This window comes from Columba livia, chromosome 2 (assembly GCF_036013475.1).
Source record: "Columba livia isolate bColLiv1 breed racing homer chromosome 2, bColLiv1.pat.W.v2, whole genome shotgun sequence".
NCBI classification, from domain to species: Eukaryota; Metazoa; Chordata; class Aves; order Columbiformes; family Columbidae; genus Columba; species Columba livia.
The window spans coordinates 123,856,193-123,877,005 of NC_088603.1; the positions used below are offsets into that span (position 1 = coordinate 123,856,193).

The 20,813-nt window shown below is 36.9% G+C and overlaps 1 protein-coding gene across 2 annotated transcripts in view; it reads left to right on the forward strand.

Moving 5' to 3' along the window:
• The window catches only part of RAB2A (RAB2A, member RAS oncogene family), a 42,157-nt gene extending 22,801 nt beyond the window's left edge, over positions 1-19,356 (forward strand). For both annotated transcript variants that reach the window (XM_065053632.1, XM_065053633.1), the window contains 5 exons: positions 1,375-1,457; positions 2,834-2,926; positions 6,524-6,635; positions 15,707-15,775; positions 18,162-19,356. In XM_065053632.1, coding sequence (XP_064909704.1) covers positions 1,375-1,457; positions 2,834-2,926; positions 6,524-6,635; positions 15,707-15,775; positions 18,162-18,257 — 453 coding nt within the window. In that variant the 3' untranslated portion in view covers positions 18,258-19,356. The remainder of the gene's footprint in view (positions 1-1,374; positions 1,458-2,833; positions 2,927-6,523; positions 6,636-15,706; positions 15,776-18,161) is intronic.
• The last annotated feature ends 1,457 nt before the right edge of the window (positions 19,357-20,813 follow it).

The following is a 20,813-nucleotide window of genomic DNA, read 5'->3' on the forward strand; positions in this document are numbered from 1 at the left end:
AGCACACCAAGAAAAAGCTGTAGAGCTCAGTGGAGCTTCTGGGTAGTGAACCAAGTATTGTGTGCTTTTTTTTTTATTTTTTTTTTTTTTTTTTAAACTATTCCTTGATGCACATTGTCTATATTCTGTTACCTTAGTTTACATACGGATGCACTTGGGCTCCTGGCCAAGTGCATATGCTAGTGCATTCTAATAATGTTGAAACTATTAAATATATTGTCTGTCTTTTGTAATTTTTTCCTCCAGAATGGCTAAGATAAAGTGTTTCCTTAAACTGAAGTAACTGTTTTTTCTGGAAGATAACGATGCTTTCTGAAGAGTGAACATGTCAGAACTTGTTGTGCCACTCTTCTTGTTCAATGACAGAATCTAGATCAAGTTCTCCTTGAGTTCAAGAAGACCTTATATCAAGAAAAGTACTATAGCTGTGGGAAGATAAATTTCTCTGTAAACTAATTTTATAGATAGGGCTGCAAGGGTAGCTTGCAAGGGAGCTCAAGGTCTGCAACTATGAATATTTATTTTTCAGAACTGTGTTCTTTTAAGCATGTTCTTTCAAGTGCTGAGATATTTACAGAATACTTTTTTGTGAGAACTGTCTAATTTATGTAGGATCTCTGAAGTTTTTCACCAGTGCATATGAAGATGACTCTTGCATGCTGTAGCTGTTTGACAAGCATTATTTATCAAGTACAGAGGAAATTGATTAACTATGGAGCAGAATTGTGTAAAATTGAATTCAGAACCATTTTCTGTTTTTTCATAATAAAATGATTACTGAAAGAATTCCATCTGAAGACTGTTGAAAGCTGGCTGCAGTTTATGATATAATGGATAAAATCTGCATCCTTGGCCTTCCAACAACCTTTACACCAGCAGATGGTGGGCGTAAAGATGTCATTCATCATTTATTTACAATGGGCTTTATTTATTCTAGTGTCAACAGCTGCCCCAGGGAGCGGGTTATTGAATTCAAATGTGAAGCTCTGGGTTATTTGCTTCCTTTCAAATTTGTCTTCAGAGCTTAGTTGCTAGGAGTCCATTCTGTGCTCTAATAATGATTCATGTATTGTGAAGCCATTCAGTAAATTGGGTTGTCAGGGATTGCCAAAAAAGGTTTAGAGGTCTTGTTCCGAATTTTTTTTTTCTTTAAACCAGCACTGTGCTGTGGTTGGTGTCTTCTCCTTATGTGCCTTCTCTTGCTAGTGTTAGAGGCTTTGTCCCCACTTGTCAACTCTGCTTTCTCCTCTATATTCCTTCTTGTTCCCATCCTCTCAAAAGTAGAATTCTATGATTCTGTGATTTTACGTTCGTGGTTTTCAGCACCAAAAAATAAATTTGAGGTATGAAGTAATGAAACTTTGTCTTCTACAGGCAGGGCAGGAGTCCTTCCGTTCCATTACAAGGTCATACTACAGAGGGGCAGCAGGGGCTTTACTAGTGTATGACATAACAAGGTGAGAATACCGAGGAGGTATAACTGGATTAAAATTATGTCTTTGTAGAATTGTGCTATGGAATACAGTGTTAAAATGTCTGGCTTTTTGTATAGATATTTGTAATCTAATGTTTTGCCAACTTTCTGTAAGTGCTCAAAATCAAAATATAGCCCATGTAACCTATATACTTCCAGATTTCTCTGTATAGTGGTTGAGAAAAAGTATATGTAAAGTCTCAGGAAGAACAGAACAAAATATTTTTATAAACTATTTGACCATTAACCTCTGAGTTACCTTTATTGAGAAAGACTTCAAAATATTTCATTAATTCTTTTCTAGTGTTTTTATTACCATGAGCTATGATTTTTCTTTAATTATAGCAGGTTTTTTACTGAAGTGCTATTCTGTAAAGGAGTGAACTAGTAAAACATAAAAGTACAGTTACAAAGAAATACTAGGAAACTTCTACCATTGCTGTGTTTATGATGTTGGGAAAATACAGGTCTTAGTGTGATGACTTTTTTTTTTGGTAGCAGCTGTTCAGAAGTGACTAAGATTTTCTGGCTGTATTGAATCAAGTCTCAATACAACTTGTTGTCTGCCAAACTGTGGGTACTGTGGCTGGTTTATGAAAATGTTCAGGCTCCAAAATCCTATTAGGGTGTGTGGCTCCTTTTGTGGATCTTGGTTTGCATTGCTTAATTAAGCCACAACTTTTTTACTAGAGATTTCCTAGACTTTTTTGCCTTTTGTTCCTTGATTATTTTTAAATATCAAGAAGCATCATTCTTTTTGTTGGATTTCCAGCAAATGAATCTTTGATTCATAAATAAATGGTTTTACTCTTGTAAAATCTTACACACCTCACGAGCATGTGTGTGACTTAATATTTAGTGTACACATTCTGTAAAATCTGTAACATGCCATATTCATGTACCCTATTTGGACAGACTTTGCGACTAAATTCATTATTCAGTTTACAAACTCACAGAAAATTGTCAAACATTTTCTGCTTTCGATAGAACAAATATAACAATATGAGTATGTGATTATTTTTACTGTTGTTTGAATTGGTTGACACTATCAGGGACTTTTAAAATTCAGTTCAGCCGATTTTTATATGTATATAAAATGACAGATTCTTACAGTTGTAAGAATCCTTTTTACTCTTTGTAGCAAACGTGTTTTCAATTACTTTTTAAGTTTACTAATACTCCCTGTTTACTAAATTTTTGTTTGCCTGTTGTCCCTCTCACAAAGGGATTACTAGCTTTTATCCCTCCAGCGTGTGTACTAATAAATGAGTTGGCTACTCAAGTGGAGAAGCTGACTAACAGGAGGGAAGGAGATTTATTGAAATGCTGCTTTTAATTTTCATTCTCTTCCACACTTAGGAGGGACACTTTCAACCACTTGACAACTTGGTTAGAAGATGCTCGTCAGCATTCCAATTCCAACATGGTTATAATGCTTATTGGAAATAAAAGGTAAAATTTAACCAGTTATGATTTTGTAAGTGGTACAGATTTATGATTTCTCCAGATTTTAGCTTTTATGTTTTCTTATTTGTAAACAGTATGTTAACTTTAAATCACTTTCAGTCACTGTATGTAGTTCTGTCGTGAATTAAAACCTTTCCTTTCCTAATTAGACTAATACAATGTGCAGCACATGTGGATTGACTACCTTATGTTCTCAGTACCTTTTTTAGAAGTAATTTTATTTTAAAAAGATTGTGAATGCATAAAGTTATGCATTATATAAATTATAATCACCATTTAGAAGCACCTAGATCTCTCACTTAATAAGATAATATGACTTATAATTTTAGGTGGTTTAAAATGCTTTAGGTTTTGGTTAAGAATCACAGAGAAAATGTCATTTAAAAAAGAAAAAAAAAGCCTATACTACAGGATTCACTTAAAATACTTTTCTGAAATGTAAAAAGTATATACCTCAGTGTTTATATGAGATGTTTCCAAATGTTAAGTCTGCTTCATATTCTGTATGTTTTAGCTGGGGGTGGGGGTAGAGAATGTGTTTTCACCATTTTCTGGTGAATTCAGACTGCTCATAGACACTTTTGAAAGTGTGTTACCCCGTTTGTAAACAATTATTTATTTGGTCTTCTCATCAGCTAGACTGTCCAAAGTTCTAAAATGGTTCCCTGTTGATGCTGAGGCTTTTTTATCTATTGAAAGTCTTTATAAGAACACATCAGTTAATACGTTAAGTTTATCTGCAATTTTTTTTGTTCTTGATTCAGTGAACTGTAGCATCATGTCTAGATTTTTTTTGCTGGATGTGGGGTTTTTCTAAATATCAAAAGCAGAATTTAATAATGCCTTAGTTATGGGCCTTTACCTAATTGACCTTAACTTGTGTCTCTGCCTCAGCAATTCTTGAAGGTAAAGATGCCGGTTGAAATAATGGTGTGTATGCGTGTCCCTTAAAATTTAATGAACAGGCAGGTCATTTCTTAGATAGTGCTGAGAAACAGCCTTATGGTAAAGAGTCTGTTTTTGCTGTTCCAGCCTGTTCACCTCTTACTTGCTGCTTCTTCCCTCTTCTCCTTTCTGTTTTCTTCCCTCTGCCCCCCATCCTCTACCTCACCCTGAAAACATGTAAAGCATTAAGTAATTGTGAAGCCTGTCCACATTTTTATATATAATCTGGAAAATGACTAGCAACGTCCTTTTTAATTGAGGAATGTGATAAGCATAGTCTTCATAAATTAAGATAAAAAAGTAATCTCTTTTATTAAGTTAAGCTTTGGTAAGCTTGTGATGTCCCTGACCAACTGTCTTTATGCCTATGTGAGTAAAAATATGGCACCGAAACAGTCAAGTGTACTGGTTACCTGAGATAAGTATTACATAAGCTTGACATCTGTAACTATTCCTGATTATTCATTGCTGTTAAACTATGTTTTTGTCTTGCATTCTGCTGATGCAGACTGTACCATATGATTGCATGTTATACTATGCTACTTGCAGCTAGCTCAGTAATTCCTGGTGGCAACTAGGTTTTATTGAAACAATAAATATACTTAAAATATGTATTTTAACATACAGATTAAGGTGCCACATGGAGTAAAAGTTATTTAAGAAGTTTTTTAAAGCGATTTTTTTTCAAGCTTCAAAGAGGAGGATGGGAAGAAAACCCCTTTGGTTATATTGCATTCTTAAAGTGTGTTACAGGAGTTCTTATGATAGTGCATACTACTAGAGATGAGTGGAAGGAAGAACATGTATACTAGCATAGTATTTTTGAAGGAATAAATTTTGTTATTATGAGTCCCAAAAGTGCACTTGATATACATTTGTAGTACTGACTTATTGCTCAATTTGAACAGTGTTGAGAGTTTAATTTGAAATATAATAGCTGTTTTTTGAAAACATTACAAATACTAGTGTCAAAACATGACAAATACTGTACTTAATCTTCTTTCCAGAACAAAACATAGCTATATTGATCTAGTAAGACCAAATGCTTCGAATTATTGGAATGGAGAGAGGAAGACAACTGTGGTTAGTAGAAGCAGTTAAAGCTCTTTAAGAATATGTTTAGATATCAGTAGAGAGTTTTCATTGGGTTATCACTGCAGTTTTCAATGCAGCTGCACTACTTCAAGTCAAGAGAGTTGTTTATTTCTGTTCTATCATAGAGATAACACTGTAGTGAATCAAAGCTTTAAATATTTTTGAGGGTAGCATGGTAGTAGCAAATAAAGACATTGCTCAAGTTCAAAATTACAGATAGCTACTTAAGGGACAGAACAATGAACACCTTGTTAAGGTATCTTAAGCCTGAGGCTGAGATACTGGGAACACTTACATATAATCAACCTCAAATTGAAAATTGTTTTTAGAAGACATTTTTTGTATCCTTATCTTCAAGTGCTCCATGTTTAAATGATGTGCTGAATTGTCTTACTTCATAACTTATCTGAACTAGTGTGTAGTTGTGAAAATAACAAAAACCTGCTTTGCTGCTAAATAGATACCACAGTGAGTATCATTTATTTGTGATATATGCGTAATTACAAGGATGGCAGCACTGAAGCCCAGTATGATACTTTTACTGGTATTCTGACTGCAAATTAAACGTCTGCATTTACATGCTGTTCAAAAGTGTGTATCTGAGAACATATTTTTACATGCACAAGTTAAATGAAACTTGATTTAAATGTATATATTACTTATTAATGTTTGTCATGGATGAGTGATTTAGGGTCCTGCTTGCTGCAGAGTGCATCTGTTGCAATGTATAAATGTAGCGTTTTTATTGCTCAAGATCTAACATACTTGCAAAGAAGGACAAACTGTGTATTCCTTGTTCCCAAATAAATTTTTAAAAGTAAGAGTGAAAGACTTATGTGTCTAGGGTTTGAGGTTTTTTTCTGTTCCTTTCTGTAATATTTAACTTTTATCTAAACTGCTTGGAAAGCAGGAAACAAGAATTTGTGTATCACTTCAGATTCTGCTCTTAGAGGGCAAGGCCTGAAGTTTCCAAACCTAAATGCTAGCTTGTTTGGAGAGGAGAGCTAATGTAGTTCAAAATAACTTATTTTTGCTTTTAAATCTTTTTATCAGAACAGAAAGTGATGGTATGAAGTTCTGTTACTGAATAGAAAAAAAATGAACTTTATTTTTTAAATCATTCTTAGTATCATTAAGAAATCATTTATAAAACTCCCTTGTTGGTTCACCTTTATGGTGTGGATTGGTAGATAACATTATACTAGAAAAGAGTGATATCTACCCAAAATGACAATGTCTAAAGTTAGCATTCAAGGAATAGCTAAATAAATAAATATCCATGCATCCTGTTGAAAAGTATTCAATGAGGTCTTTAAGATTTGTGTCAGCTAGGATTTGGTAGCTCAAGCACATGTGATGTCTGTGGATACTTCATATACTGTAAGTGCAAGGCTTACAATAGTTCTGCTTTATGTAAGGGCCTGAATAAATATTCATATGTGTGTAAGTTCTTATGGGAGCTTTTGACTTATAGGCATGTCTTTGAAGAACAATATTTACATAGGTTAGACCACACAACTAACTTATTTTTTTCCATCTTAGTGATTTAGAATCTAGACGAGAAGTCAAGAAAGAGGAAGGTGAAGCATTTGCACGAGAGCATGGACTTATCTTTATGGAGACATCTGCCAAAACTGCTTCCAATGTAGAGGAGGTAACTCCTGAACACTGATATTTTATTAAAGTGCTTGCTTTGAATTATACTTCCTTATTTGTACAGATACTATTCCTCTAGGTTTTGGATTCTTTAACTTTGAATTAACTACTCTTATATTATGAGAAAGACAATGTCTACGTTGTATCTGATTGCGTAGCACTAGTTGTGTTGTTGAAAGTCTAGTAATTAATATACTTTAAAAAAGTGATCAGAGAAATGGATAAGTCTGTCTGCCCTGAAATCTAAAAAGTAAGACTAAAATAGATATGCTAGTCCAAAGCAAGCCAAGCTGTTGGTATCCTTGCCAGATGTCAATCTAACCTGTTCTAAAGACCTCTAATATTTCACAAGCTCTTCAGAGCAATTTGTTGATACTTGTATTGTTGTTATCTTTTCCCCTCCATTACCTGGCAGGAATCTTCTTTGCTGCAGTTCACACACACAATTCTTTCTGTCCTCTGCAGAGCTGCTGAAGAGATCATTATGTTGGTTGCTGTAGTCCGTTATGTATTTCAATAAGTTTTTCAGTCTTTGCTGCTTTAAAGAACTGAAGTCTTTTGAAGTTTTCTTATAGTTCATATTTCTGGACATAGGCAAGTTTGTACATATCTCACCTTGATTTACTGCCCACCTTTCTTGAAGGGTGGGTATGGTGGGCTGAACTCAGACAGCAGCGAAGTGCCCATCCAGTCACTCGCTCAGTCCCCCTGTCCAGTGGTATGAGGGAGAAAACCAGAAGAGCTAAAGCAAGTAAAAACTCAGGGGTTGAGATAGTTTGCTAAATGAAGAGGTGGGGGAACAGTGTTGTAAAGGCAGTCACTCACAACTTCCCACAAATGGATTGATTCCCAACCAGTCTCTGAGCAACAGCTATTTTAGAAAGACCACCCTTTGGTTCTTATTGTTGAGCATGATGTCACATAATATGAAATGTCCCTTAGGTCAGTTCTGGTGAGCGGTCCTGGCTGTGCTGACACATGGCCAATGTCTCCCTCCCCCCATATTTTGCCTACTCTAAGCCTAGTCGCTGCAGGGGGGAGAGTAAGAAACGGAGAACCTTGACACTGTGTAAGCACTGCTCATTGGTAGCTGAAACTTTGGTGTGTGGTCAACACTGTTTTAGTCACAAATCCAAAACACAGCACCGTACAGGCTGCTGTAAAGAAAACTGACTCCTTCCTAGCCAGATGCACTACAGTGGTGGACAGAGAGCTCCCACTGATGTGTCAGTGCTGTGTAAAGCAGAAAGATTGCTTCACATGTCTTTCAGGCCCGTGTAGTTCATACATCCGCACTTACTAACCTTTTACAATAGCATGACACAGTTCAGCTTCTTGTACTACATAATCTGCCCTTAATGTTTTCCTAAGTGCGGAATGGTGGACAACCAATGAGGTTTTCTTTTAGCGGTAAAGCCTTCTAGTTTTGAAATATTTAGTAACGGCTTCCACCAACTTCATTCTGGTTTGTTACTGCCCGATTCTAACATTAACTCCTCTCTCCATGTCAAAAAATACATGCTGGTGAACGAGTTATCTATTACTTAGTGCATCTCTGATTATCAGGAGGAAAATGAACATAAAGATTTTTTTGTCAAAAAAGTTCAAATAGAATCCTCTCCTGATGATGATACAAGTGAATAATTGCATGCATGTACTAACTTTCTAATTCTGATGGAAAAGATTTAGGCTGTAATCCTTTTTAGTGATAATCAAATGCACTATTTATATGGTATTCTTAGTCAACACTAAAAGAGGTGGCATGATCTGGAGTAGTTACAGCTGAAGGAGCGAAATCTTAATCTTAAAGTCAGTAAAAATAAGTGAGGAGAAATAATAGGCACAGTAGGTGAAAGATAGCACTTTGTGGACAAAAGATGAGACCGTTTTAATTTTAATATTGATCCTGGACTGTTCATTGTCAAAGAAAAAATAGAAGGGAATGAGGAAAGAAATTGTGTGGAATGGGCAACAGTTAAGGAAAGAACAAGAAGTGTGCAAAATGGAGGCAAATCTAACAAGCCTTCAGTACTTGACTTCAGGACTGGGAAGAAATGGTGGCTTTGTGACTGCCTGGGGTTGTAGAACTTTAACAGTAAGAACAACATTTGAGGTAATTCAGCTAAAATGAGATGAAGTCTTCAGCAGACAAAATCTGTGGCCCTGTGTCCAGCAATGTTATCTTAAGTGCTAGCAACGGAGAACATTTTTACTGACTTCATTGGGCGACTAAGGGCTAAGAAGGTATTTTCCTATAAAGAATATGTATTTATACTGTTGAATTTTTGCATTGATGGAAGTAGACTGCATCTTCAGTGATTTCTAATCTGTATCACTAGTGCCTTCCTTTCTTTACATTAAAAGAAAAGAGAAAAAATCTTGAAATCTTGGATTGGAGATGTTCAGTAAAGTACAAACGGAGCATTGCTGTTGGCTTTCTCCCAGCAGAACACATGGAAATTGGTTTTGATTTATGCTGAAAGGAGTCTATTGTTAACGGTTAGAATCTTGTTTATCATACCAGTTCTGCTTTTTTGGATTGTGGATCAGGAGCTTGTATGCTCTGAAGTACTGTTTGCAGAATTCCGTGGCACTTGTTTTTTTCCCCAGAGAAAACACTGTGATGATGCCTGTTGGTAGGCTTTTCACTTGGATACGCATTAAGGCTGAGGTCCAAACCCCAGGCATGTTTGCGCTTGTTTTACCCATGACATCAGTCAGTTTCCTACCTTGCTTTAAAATTACACATAATAATTAAGAATTTTTTCTCTCATTTGTAAGAGACATTAGCAATTTTTATCACCTTTGTTTCTTCACTGGTAGTTCAACAACAGTGTGTAACTGCTAATTGGAGTCTTTACCTCAAGTGTGTGGGTCAGAGCTTGTGGAGTAGTTTTTGCTTGGGCAGGGTCTAACACTTGTGGAGGTGGAATAGAATCACCTGCATGAACTCAGCGTGACCTTGCAGTCTCCTATAGTACTTACCTTTTTGTCCCTGCAATATCATTTGTTTGAACACTTTTACGTGCACTGATTCCAAAGAAGTGAAGATACCTAGCCATATTTGGGATGCTGGAACTTTGTGTATTCTTGCACTCCAGACTGCTACTTTTTAATAATAATTAATGTGATCAACCTGAAGCAAAAGAGTTTCCTGGGTACTGGTCAAACCAGTACCAGACACCATCACTGTTCAGAAGCTGATCTCACTTGAGTTGTGCTGGTGTATCACTGAATCCTGGTGTGGGAGTTGGTTTGAATAAATTGTTTCCCATATGGAGGGGATGCTATAGCTGTATGCCAAGCTTTCATTTTAAGAGTATTGTCTTTGTTATTCCAGGTCGTCTGTACGTAAATAGAATGTTATAATGGATCCATTATTTAGGGTAAAATCTGAATAGACTAGTGGTTTTGACTGAGCAATGAAGCACTTCTGCTACATGAAGTTGGATAGTCATTCAATGGTTTTGTTTCAGCTGTAACTTAATTTTCTCTTCAGGCAGCTTCTTTCATATTTTTGCTTAAATAGATAATGAATATTCAGAACTCCTGCAGCTTCAACAGCAGCACTACTTGATCACAGATAAGAGAAGGAGGATGGCCTTTGTAATATTCTGAAGGGTGAAAATCCCAATGGAGAAATGAGGTTTTTAGCAGCTTCCAAAACTGAACCAATTTTTAAAAGTGTGTTTTATTTCCCCTCCCCACCCTCACTAAACACCACTAATTGCTGGTGAACAAACAGTTGTTCAACCTGGTAATACAGTTACCAGGGGTCTGGTTAATAAAACTTGAAAATCCAAGGATGTTAGTAGCTTTCATAGCGAGGTTAAGTGACACACAGATGTAATCTGACTAGAACTTGCAGATCAGCAGGATTTCTGGTTCATGGGAGTTTAAAAAAATAAGATAAACCTGACTGTTTGGTTTGTTTTAGCTTGTATCAAACCCAGTATTCCTTCAAATTCCTTGAAATCCAAGTTCTGTGAACTTTTGGCTGCATGAGGCTGTTGCTTCAGCTGGTTTCACCCATGAGAAAACAGAGGTGAAGCTCATGTCATCTCAGCTGTGGGAGAGAGCAAGGGCAGGACATCTGGCTCCTGTGAAGATTCACAGCTTTTACCTCCTTGTGGCAAGCCCTTGGACTGTGTCCCAGCTCTGCAGTAAGGAACACTGGCTCTGCCACAGTTCCTAGGGCTTCTGGTCATCCCACAGTATAATCAGAATAAAAAGTCTCAGTTAATCGAGGGTTTCAGACTTCACAGAAAAGCATGAAAAGTATTTTACGGCTGCCTGCCTAAGCTGTAGATTCTACTGGAGAGATGGATCTTTAGTTCTAGAGTTTCTTCTTTTTTGCTCGGGTGTCCTGTACTTTCTAACTGCTCAACAGCAGCTGCAGGACTTAGAGACACCTCAAGCTCTAGTAATGTGCATATTTCCAATAAGTTTATGAGAAAGATTGCATTTCAGTGGGTCCATATAAACAAACTGCTGTCAAGTTCTGTTGTGTGCCTGTGGACCTTTACTTCAAAAATAAGACTACAAATGTGTTGGGGTGCTTTATGGTGTGTACGTTTATTACGTACGACCTTCCTACTGTTTGGTAATTAACCCTCTTTAGTCTCCTAGACTTATTTCTGAAGGATCATTTAGTCGTAAAAAGTATCATCTTACTGTGCATAAAACTGCTGCTCAGAGCTTTGGGATCTCACTCTAAGTGGCCATCCAGCACCACTTACATACTGGGATGGTGAGTGCTTTGGGGGTAAATCCATTTGTGGTCCATGTTGTTACTGTTTCCAAATACTTGGTTTAATACTGGAGTAATCTAACTATATTGTAGCTTACTGATTAAAGATAGGAAATTGGGAAGGAGGATGAAAGTCTAGGTGTTGGCTGATCACAGAGGTGAGGGTTGTGATTTAGAATTTGTAATATATTTACCCTTTAAGAATTCCCCATTTAATTTTAAGAAAGCATTAAGAAATAATCACTGCCCAATTTGTATTTCAAAGCACTAAATTTAATTTTAGTATTGCCACCAGAGGGCAGCGTGTTACACAAGCTGGCAGCACAGAACCTTATCTATTCTGACTTTAAGCAAAGATGAACTTGTAAAATCTGATATTTGAAAAGTATCAGTGATTCATTTGCAAGTTTTTCCTGTTATGTTCACCTTGTAGCAAAGTCCTCAAATACTCGGCATGGCATTAGCTTTCTGAGAAAGAAGTGATGTTACTGACACCTGCCAAGTGAAAACTAAATGTAGATGTTCTAGAACATGCATTCTGATGCCCTTAGCTTATTATAACTCCTGCATACAACTTCCATGAGGCAGGGGTATCTTATCCCCATATTTTCTGCATTGTTTTTACCAGTTACAGAATTAATTCTCCCCGGTTTTGTCTCCAGGGTGGTAAACCTACGTTACTCGTTTACTTTGTGTGATAAAATGGATGTCAAAGTTGATTTAATTCCATGTTCAGTGTTTTTAGGATTAATTTATCTTAAATGCAGCATTTGTATTGTTTGGTAGTTGAGTTTCTGTGTTTTGGGTTGTTTACTTTTTTTTTGAGGTGAGAATTGTGAGACTTGACATGTTGATTTTCCACACAGGAACATGTTCTGGGAAACTCCTCATACAAATCATTTGAAGTGATATTATGCTGGTATATTTGGACTCAAAAACCTCCTTCATTAACTTTGTGGTTTGTCCAGGTGTGACACAACAGGCAGATCACATCTTACGAGATTCACTTTCCCACTTGTACAGTAATGTAATTTTCCTTGGCAGGGTATTACTGTTATTTGAGAAGCTACTTATAATGTGAACACATTGAAAAACATGTTATATTAAAACCACTCAATAGCTTGTATCCAGCCTTTTTTAATGGTGTGGTAAAGATATATTCAGTAGTCTCACGCATAAAAGCATCAGTAATTTGTAATTTAGAAAGATTAAAACCAAGAGTTAAACATTAAATGTAGACATTTTCCAGAAGCTACATTGTTTTCTTTAATTTTCCTGAAGTGTAGTCTAGAATTTTTATATTTGGAAGTCTAACTTACTGTTTGTGCAAAAGTTTCTCTCTCACTTTTGTAAGTAATGGAGGTACTGTGTACCAGGGCCTTGCCATCTTTCAGGTGACTGAGTATAAATCCAGATTGAATCGGTTCCTTCCTCTCCTGAGCTAGTGAAAATGAACCTGGACCTGAGCTGGTTTGGGCTGGAGGTGCTCGAGTATCTTTGTATGGCCCTTTAGTAAGGGCAGCGTTACAGGAATGTACAGTGCAACCGCGGTGGGCTTGGTAGGCAGCCAGCCAAGTCCTCATGAGCTTACTGGTGGAGCTCTTGTGTTGTGTGGAAGTGGCTGAACTGCACCTGGATCCAAGTCGGTGTGTTGAAGGGCTACAGCTAGGTTCTTGCAGTCCCTTGCACTTGGTCTAATAAATCCAAACTGGATTTGAGGGGAAACTGCTCTGTCTTTCTGCATCCGTGGCTCAGTTAATCTGCAAATAGGATAAACGGCCCATAAATAATTGAGAGTTTAGAGTACACTGCGTGTTCCAGATAAGAGTTAGAACATGCAGTATTAGAAGAGATTTTTAGAAGAAGTCAATTATACCCAGTTCACCCTCTTGTCCTTGCTAATTGGGGCACTAGTGTGCAATGCCAAAATCTGATATAAAATTCCTAAAGCAAGTCGACTGCTGTTTTCAGTAAAGTTCTCAGGTGGGTTATTTTGAGTCTGCTTATACTTCGAAGCATAAGCCAACTTAAAATAGATGGATGCAAGAAACAAATGGAAGGCTCAAGGGCTGCAAGTCTCTTACCATGGCTGATTAGCAGTACTTTTTCAGAATCCGTACCAACTGAAGAAAACATGAGGTAGACTTATTATGCACTATATTCTTGTGAAACCATTGTTTTCAAATAGGAATTATTTAGATGTGACCCAGTGTAGCCTGGCATATTGCCATGCAGAATAACAGTACGTGCTGTTTGAACACTAATACGTGGTGCACCTGAACTGCTGATGGAAATGTGGTAATCAGATTATGTCTTTTCAAGACAACTGAAATGTTAGAGCTGAGGTGAATAGAATATTTTGATTTTTCAGATCAACAGTTTCTTAGGCAGTATGTTTACGATTAAAATAACCTGTACCGAACTTGATAGGCTTTTTTTGCTTCGTGCGGTATGTGTGTAGTAATTGGGGGGTGAGGGAATAGCGTTAAATTACACAGTGTTTTCAAGAGTGTTTTATTATTTTTTGTGAGGATAGATGCATTCCTGCAGTAATCTGTTCTTGAGTGTAGCATCCAGAAGGTATTTTATACTGAGCTGTGCTAGTTTGGAGTTTGTAGTCTGTTAAAATTCTAGTTTTGTTGGTCTAAAGTAATTTGTATAGATCCAACATAATTCTCATGAAATTAATTCTAAGAGCCTTGGTGTATTTAGCCAACATCATCTAGAATTGTTAGGCGTGCCAATTGTTAAGTGCTTGTTTACATGAAGTTATCATAACACATTTTTAAGACTTCGAGTTCTGTTTAATGTCCCACTGAAATAGAAGCAAGTATCCTCACAGATTCCAGCTGTGTGAATTTCCAAAGTTTTTTACTTATACCTTTCACTAGGCCCATATATAAGGCCATTACAATAATTAGTGTGTTATCAGAAACCAAGATAAGTTTGTATTTTTTTTCTTACATCGAAAACTGCAGTTTCTGAGGAATTTGAATCAATTCATAGTTGGCCAAAAGCCAGTTTTTCTCCTGAACTCTAATGCGTGTTTGAAAAACGAACTCACTTCCTAAGTGCCTTGTGAATCTGCAATGATTAATTCTTCTCATTATTTTGCTGCAAATTCTCATGACCCTCTGTGATGATTCGATCACCCACTTAGAGTTTATGCATATTCATATCTTTCCGCTCCTGCTGCACTCGTTGGAGTCTCCTTCACTGGCTGTGGTGTGTGCTTGGTGCAGTAATTGAGCTGCAGTAGATTGATTACTCTGGGGAGCTGTAAGGCCTTTAAAGGTGAAAACATATCAGTCCTGTTAATTAGGAAACAAAGCTCTGGTGGCAAGTTCAGCAGTCAAATGCTTCCAGTGTAGAAATGAGGAAAGGTATGATTTGTTCCTCTCCATGAACCCTATTTACTTTTTTGTATTTGAATTAGACCTGTATTTGCTGTAATAGGCTTATGCAGAAGATAGCATATCATGTATGACTGCATGGTGTTGGTATCTTAAAACAAAAAGAACTATATGTTGACTGTAATATTTATGTGGTATATGATTTATTGTGATTTTTTAGCTACTTTAATCACCTCTTAAGTTATACATTATTTTAGGCATTAATTGACCTATGAAGTTAAATGAGAGATAAAAAATTGAATCATTGATTGTAAACTTCAACTAAAAACATATCATTCACTATCTCAGGCTTGAATGTCCAAGTCTTTTCTCTGAATTAAAACAATAGATTTTTCAGAAATCATAATAAAACCTGGGGCCTCTCCTTTCTACTATTAAGATGTCTGTTGCCTATTGTGTGCAAGATTAATTAAAGAGAACACGTTCTTAAAATTAGGTGAATATTAAATGATAGCATAAGGTTTCATCCAGCAGACAGCATCCTTACATCATCATTGTAAGTACCCTGTGGTTTTATGTTGCTAAGCACTCTAATCTAGAGTGGCCTATTACAAAGATATTAAGGGTAGGGGAAACCATCTGCCACACAATCTATCCATAAGGGTCAGAAATAAATAATTTAAAAGTAATTTATATATCTTAAAAACCACTTTTTCCCTGTAATTACTGGACAACAGATTGTGGAATACAGATGCTATGAAAATGTCACTTTTTGTAAACAGCATGTGATCCATCGCTACTTCAGGGTAGGTTATAGGATGCTGTTGTCTTACCTGTTCCTGCTGAGGTCAGGAAGAAATGTCTTACTGAAACAATTGCACGTGAGATTGGATTCCAATTAGTGGATCTTACACCAAAGGATATCGCCTTCATTGTGTTGTTTTGTTTTTTTTCCCTGTATTTTAGGCATTTATTAACACTGCAAAGGAGATCTATGAAAAAATCCAGGAAGGAGTTTTTGACATAAACAACGAGGTAACTTCTAGTACTCTAAACACTTTTTATTTCTTTGGGGTATTTTGGTGTTTCTGTGTGTGTGGTTTTGTTTGTTTAAGTACAAAATTCACCTTCCTAGCAGGCTGGACAGCAAAATATTTGTCTGTTCCATTTGGATATAGAATTGTCTGCCATTGTGATAAAAATGGATTAAAATAAGTGACCCTATCCATCCATGAAGCATCGCAAAATAATATAAATCCCCAAAAGAGAAGAAAATCCACTTTCATCCACTTCTCCATATGGTGTCATCTGTTTTCAAAGATAATTTTCCACTATGTAAATGGGGGACCATGTTGATATGCCAGATGCACTCCATGAGCTGTCCAGTGTAGGGGAGGGATTGCTTTGAGAGTTACATAAAAGACTTTTGAAATGTTCCTGGTTTAGGTGGCTGGATTCTGTAGGGAATAAAAGATTAGCCATTTTGCCTATGCACATTACTGAAATTACAGATTATCAGGCCTGTCTCTTTGCTTGTTTGGGGTGGGAGTGGGGAGGTGGAGCAGGGAGTGCTTTTGTAATGTAAGAGCTTGGAAAGACCTATAATGTGTCTCTTGAATTTTGAAATGATTGTGCTGATGAAAACCTTAAGCAGTTAGGAGAGAGGTTCATGGCCCTAGAAAAAGCAGATTCAAATTCACTGGTAGTCAGTAGACATATTAGGATCCTATAGAAATGTTAAGATCGTATAAGCTCTCTGTTAACATTTGCATAAAAAGTCACTACATAAAGTTTAAATTTGACCACATGAAGTGGCGAGTCCTTTCTGGTGCCAAGGTTTTTTGTTGTGGTTTGTTGTTTTGGTCTTGTTTGTTTTAATCCTGTATGTCCCTAAACATTGTCACTGAGGTGCTTAGTGAAACCACACGTGGAAATCTGCACTGCCACTCTGTGTTCCATACGTGTTCTGGGAATAGCTGCGTTCTCTGTCTGGGACTGTCAGTCTGACAGTTCCCTTAAGCGTGATAGTCCTTGCAGAATTGTTCAAAGAGCAGTGAGGAAATTGGTAGGGCCCAATCAAATAGCTTCACCTCCTTCTGCTTAATATATTTCAAAATGAGAAAATTTAGACTATTGAAAATGTTGCTATTATGACTTCAGAGAGGAAACAATGAAAAACTTTGGTAGGATGCATAGTATTTGCATTAGGAAACTTGTAGCTAACTAAGGCCTGAAATTAGGAAACTTGTACCTAACTAAGACTTGAATAGTAATCCTTCAAGGATGCTAATCCTGTCTAGAAAATGTGCGTGTGGTGTTTTGATGAAAAAATTTTAAAATTCACCTTAGTGATTAAAACCAAAATTTTTCTTGACCATTTTTCCTAAAGAAAATGCGCTCAGTAATGCAACATAAATTGGACAGTACTCAGGGTGTCTGAAAATGCTCATTGTGTCTGTCGAGTTTCATATAGTAGCTGACTGCTGTACTGTGCCTTGTGGAGCTTGGATTGCCGGCTGCTGTCAGGAGCCAACGGTCCATGCTATTTATTTGGCTTTATGCCAAGGCTGGCTCCTTGATTCCTCAAGAAGTTGCTATCAGCCCAGAGGGGGCAAAACCAATGAGCCATAGGGCAAGCTTTTTATTAAAGAGGAGTCAAAGAGCGAAAAGAAACCACATCAGCTGCTGTCAATACTGAGCTAGTGCCAGAAACCCCAAGGCTACTACTGTTGCAGAACAACTGCCAAGCACTATAAATCTGAGATTTACTGTGACGCAAAGTTTCCTTAAGAGCTTAATTTCTGAAGCTACTGTATTACTTTGAGAAAAGTGCTGTATTTTTAGGTAAAATCCACTTGAGGGAGTGAGGGTTAAGATATAAGTGTGATTTTGATGAATGAAAGAGCTGCGCTGTGTGTGGGTTCTTGGCAAGTAGCCATGTCTTTCGGGATCATAGAAATTATTGATGACACAGAACACTTGTATGCCCTTAGCCTCTACAGCTGATTCAACACAGAAAGAAATGCTGTCTAGAGAGGAAAAGTTTTATATTAAACTATTAAACTAATGGAGGTTTTGGTGAGGGGGAGAGGTTGCACGTTTCTGGCAAGCGCTACGTGTTTTTAAAGCCTTATGCCCAATAGTACTTACATACAATTCTTGCTCTGTTTTCATGTTAGGAGTTTAAGGTGAAGAGTTTAACATAGACATAAAATGTAAATGAGAAGGAAACCATCTTCCTTTATATTTAATCACCAAGGACATATTGCTTTTATATATATATATATATATATATATAAATGTTGCTATATTCATTGCCTACATTTGGAAAACTTGCTATATTGATCTTCTAAAATAAAAAAACTGTTCAAGTATAGTAGTGTTCTAAAATAATTCTGCTGTGTGTTAAACTTCATTGCAGGCAAATGGCATAAAAATTGGCCCTCAACATGCTGCCACTAACGCAACGCTTGCAGGCAATCAGGGAGGACAACAAGCTGGAGGAGGCTGCTGTTGAGCCTGTTTTTACTTTCTAGCTGCCTGGATGGGGCCTACTAACTTGTTTGTTCACCCTTCCCTCCCCCCGCCCCGCTCGCCTCCACTTCTATTCAACTGAGACATGAAACTTGTAAGTTGGTTTCCTGTTGCAGAAGAAGACTTTATCCTTCAAATTCTTGTATAACTTTGAATAAATGGTTAATGTTCACTTAAAGACAGATTTTGGAGATTGTATTCATATCTATTTACCTTTGATTTCTAGGTCAATTGATGTGATTATTTTTGTTAAATGTTGTCTTGTGCCCTTGACTACGAACTGAATTGTATTAAACACTACAAAGTCATCTGAGTATTTTAATCAGTTTGTGTAGTTAGGTTTCCCAGCTCCTGCGGTTAACCTAATGTTTAATATTGTAGAGCTGTCCTCAAGTTTTTTGTCAATTTTCAAGGCTATAAAGAGAAGCGGAAGGACTCTTTTAATTCTGTATTTATCACTTTCTGTATATATAGTTTAATAACCTGCTTGGGTGTACTTGCCAAGCTAGAATTCTTTAATGCATTTGCATAAATTCTATACTACTTAGAGCTTGGAAACTACAGAAGCATTAATAGAAATTGCTTGGATGCTAAATTTTAAGCCTTTTTGACATTGTTAGCATGTTCATCCTCCCCTGTCATTATCCTGAAGTCCAAGAGAAATGCTTAATGTATATTACTAGAGGCTAAATACGTGCTATCTATTTTAATGCCAAATGTTTGCTGTTTGTCCACAATTTCCACAGCACCTCTTCAGAAATGGATTAGCTGTTTGCCTTAATGAATACGATAGGTAAAAGCAGAGAATGAAGGAAAAGTAGAGGAGGGGTTGGTAAATTTAAAATGGCACATTATAAAAATGCTCATCTTTTCTTATTTTTTTTTTCTCACTTGTTTACCACTTGATTTCTGGGTATATTTTTCATGCAAGGACAGTTTTTTCAACCTAAATGTACAGTGGTTGTGTAAAGTTTTCTTTTAGTGACAACTTGTAATCCTAAATATATGGTAAGCATCTTGTCTATTGTGAAGAGGGTGTGAAAATAAAATCTGCCTATTTGGAAATCTTGATGAAAATCAAACCTAGAAATGCTTTGGTACTTATTATGGTGGGTGGTCGGGGGGATGTTTTGCCTCAAATGGAAGGCTTGCAACAGTGCAAAACAAAATCCTGTGTTTAAGTGTTTTTGTCAAGTACAACATATTCATGTCACTTTTCCTACAAATGAGGAGACAACTGAGTTTCCACCTCATCCTATTTATATAAATTGCAGATGAAAGGGTGACACTAATGCTAGGCCATGCTTCATGTATCTAAAAACAAAAAGGGGGGGCGGGAGGGGCAATGACTGCAAAAGTTTTGTGTTACTGGACCACTAGTGACTGCAGCACAGTACTGGGGGGACATGGATCCTCATGTCATCCATTCTTATTGTCAGACCTTTAACATCAGAAGTGAATAAACTTCAGCCTGACAGGTGTAACATAGCAGTGGTTATGAGATTAAATAAAGTTTAAAAAAAACACGTGAAACTTTTTGTTTGTATGTGGGGGAAGGGAAAACTGATAAGGATTTATGTCAATTGCTGGCTTCAAATCTTTCTTACACATTCAGAATCATTATTAGCCATGTAATATCATTTTTTCAACTATTTAAATTTGTAAGAGGGTACCCATTTACATACTTTAAACTGTTAACTGTTCATTACATAATGTTTATAAAACACAAACACTTGTTGCTTCAGTTGAAGTTTGAAAATTGTGTTGCATGACAGTGAAACCACAGGACTGAATTGCATTGATGCCAAGGGAAAACTGCCTCAGAATAACTAGATGCTTACAAGAAGGAAGGAAGGAACAAGAGTGCTTGTTTGAATTAACGGCTTGAAGATGTTTTTGGAGCTAGCAACATTGCAGAACTCTATAGTTTGAGATGAGAGGAAAGTATGCTCTTCTATAACTGAGGCTGCTGTATTACAAATGGGAATAAATTTGTCATAGCTGTAAAAACTGCCCCTGTTAAGGGAACAGGGAAGGGGAATTGTACCTGAGAAGAACAGAAATGCAGTTTGGTTTAAGCGGTGATGATTTATGAAACTAAAGCTTCTCACAGCCACTCATTTTCTGAAAGCATGGAAGATGTGTAGGATTGACCAGGAATCTAGAGCTATTATAGCAAAGAGCCGCCAGGTTGTTGTGGGTTGGGTTGTGGGTTGTTTTGTTTTTCTGGGTTTTGTTTTTTTGTTGGGGGCGGGGGGGGCAGTGGGAGTGTGGTCTGACTTACTATAGTCATGTGTGCTTACCAGTTGTTGTTGGTGGTGGTTTTTTGTTTTTATGCTGCTGGTTGGTCCTGGCTTATGTGCCAGTCTTTTACTGTGCGTGAAGAATCTGGTGCTTTCAAAGAGGAGCAAGAGCAAAACTGAAGTGTCCTCAGATTCTGGCTGGCTTTTTGTCACAAGCTTTGCGCATACATAATCCTTTTGTTGCCAGTTAGAAATCTGTATTTTTGTTGTTTTTGAGAAGCTGCTGATCCTGTTTT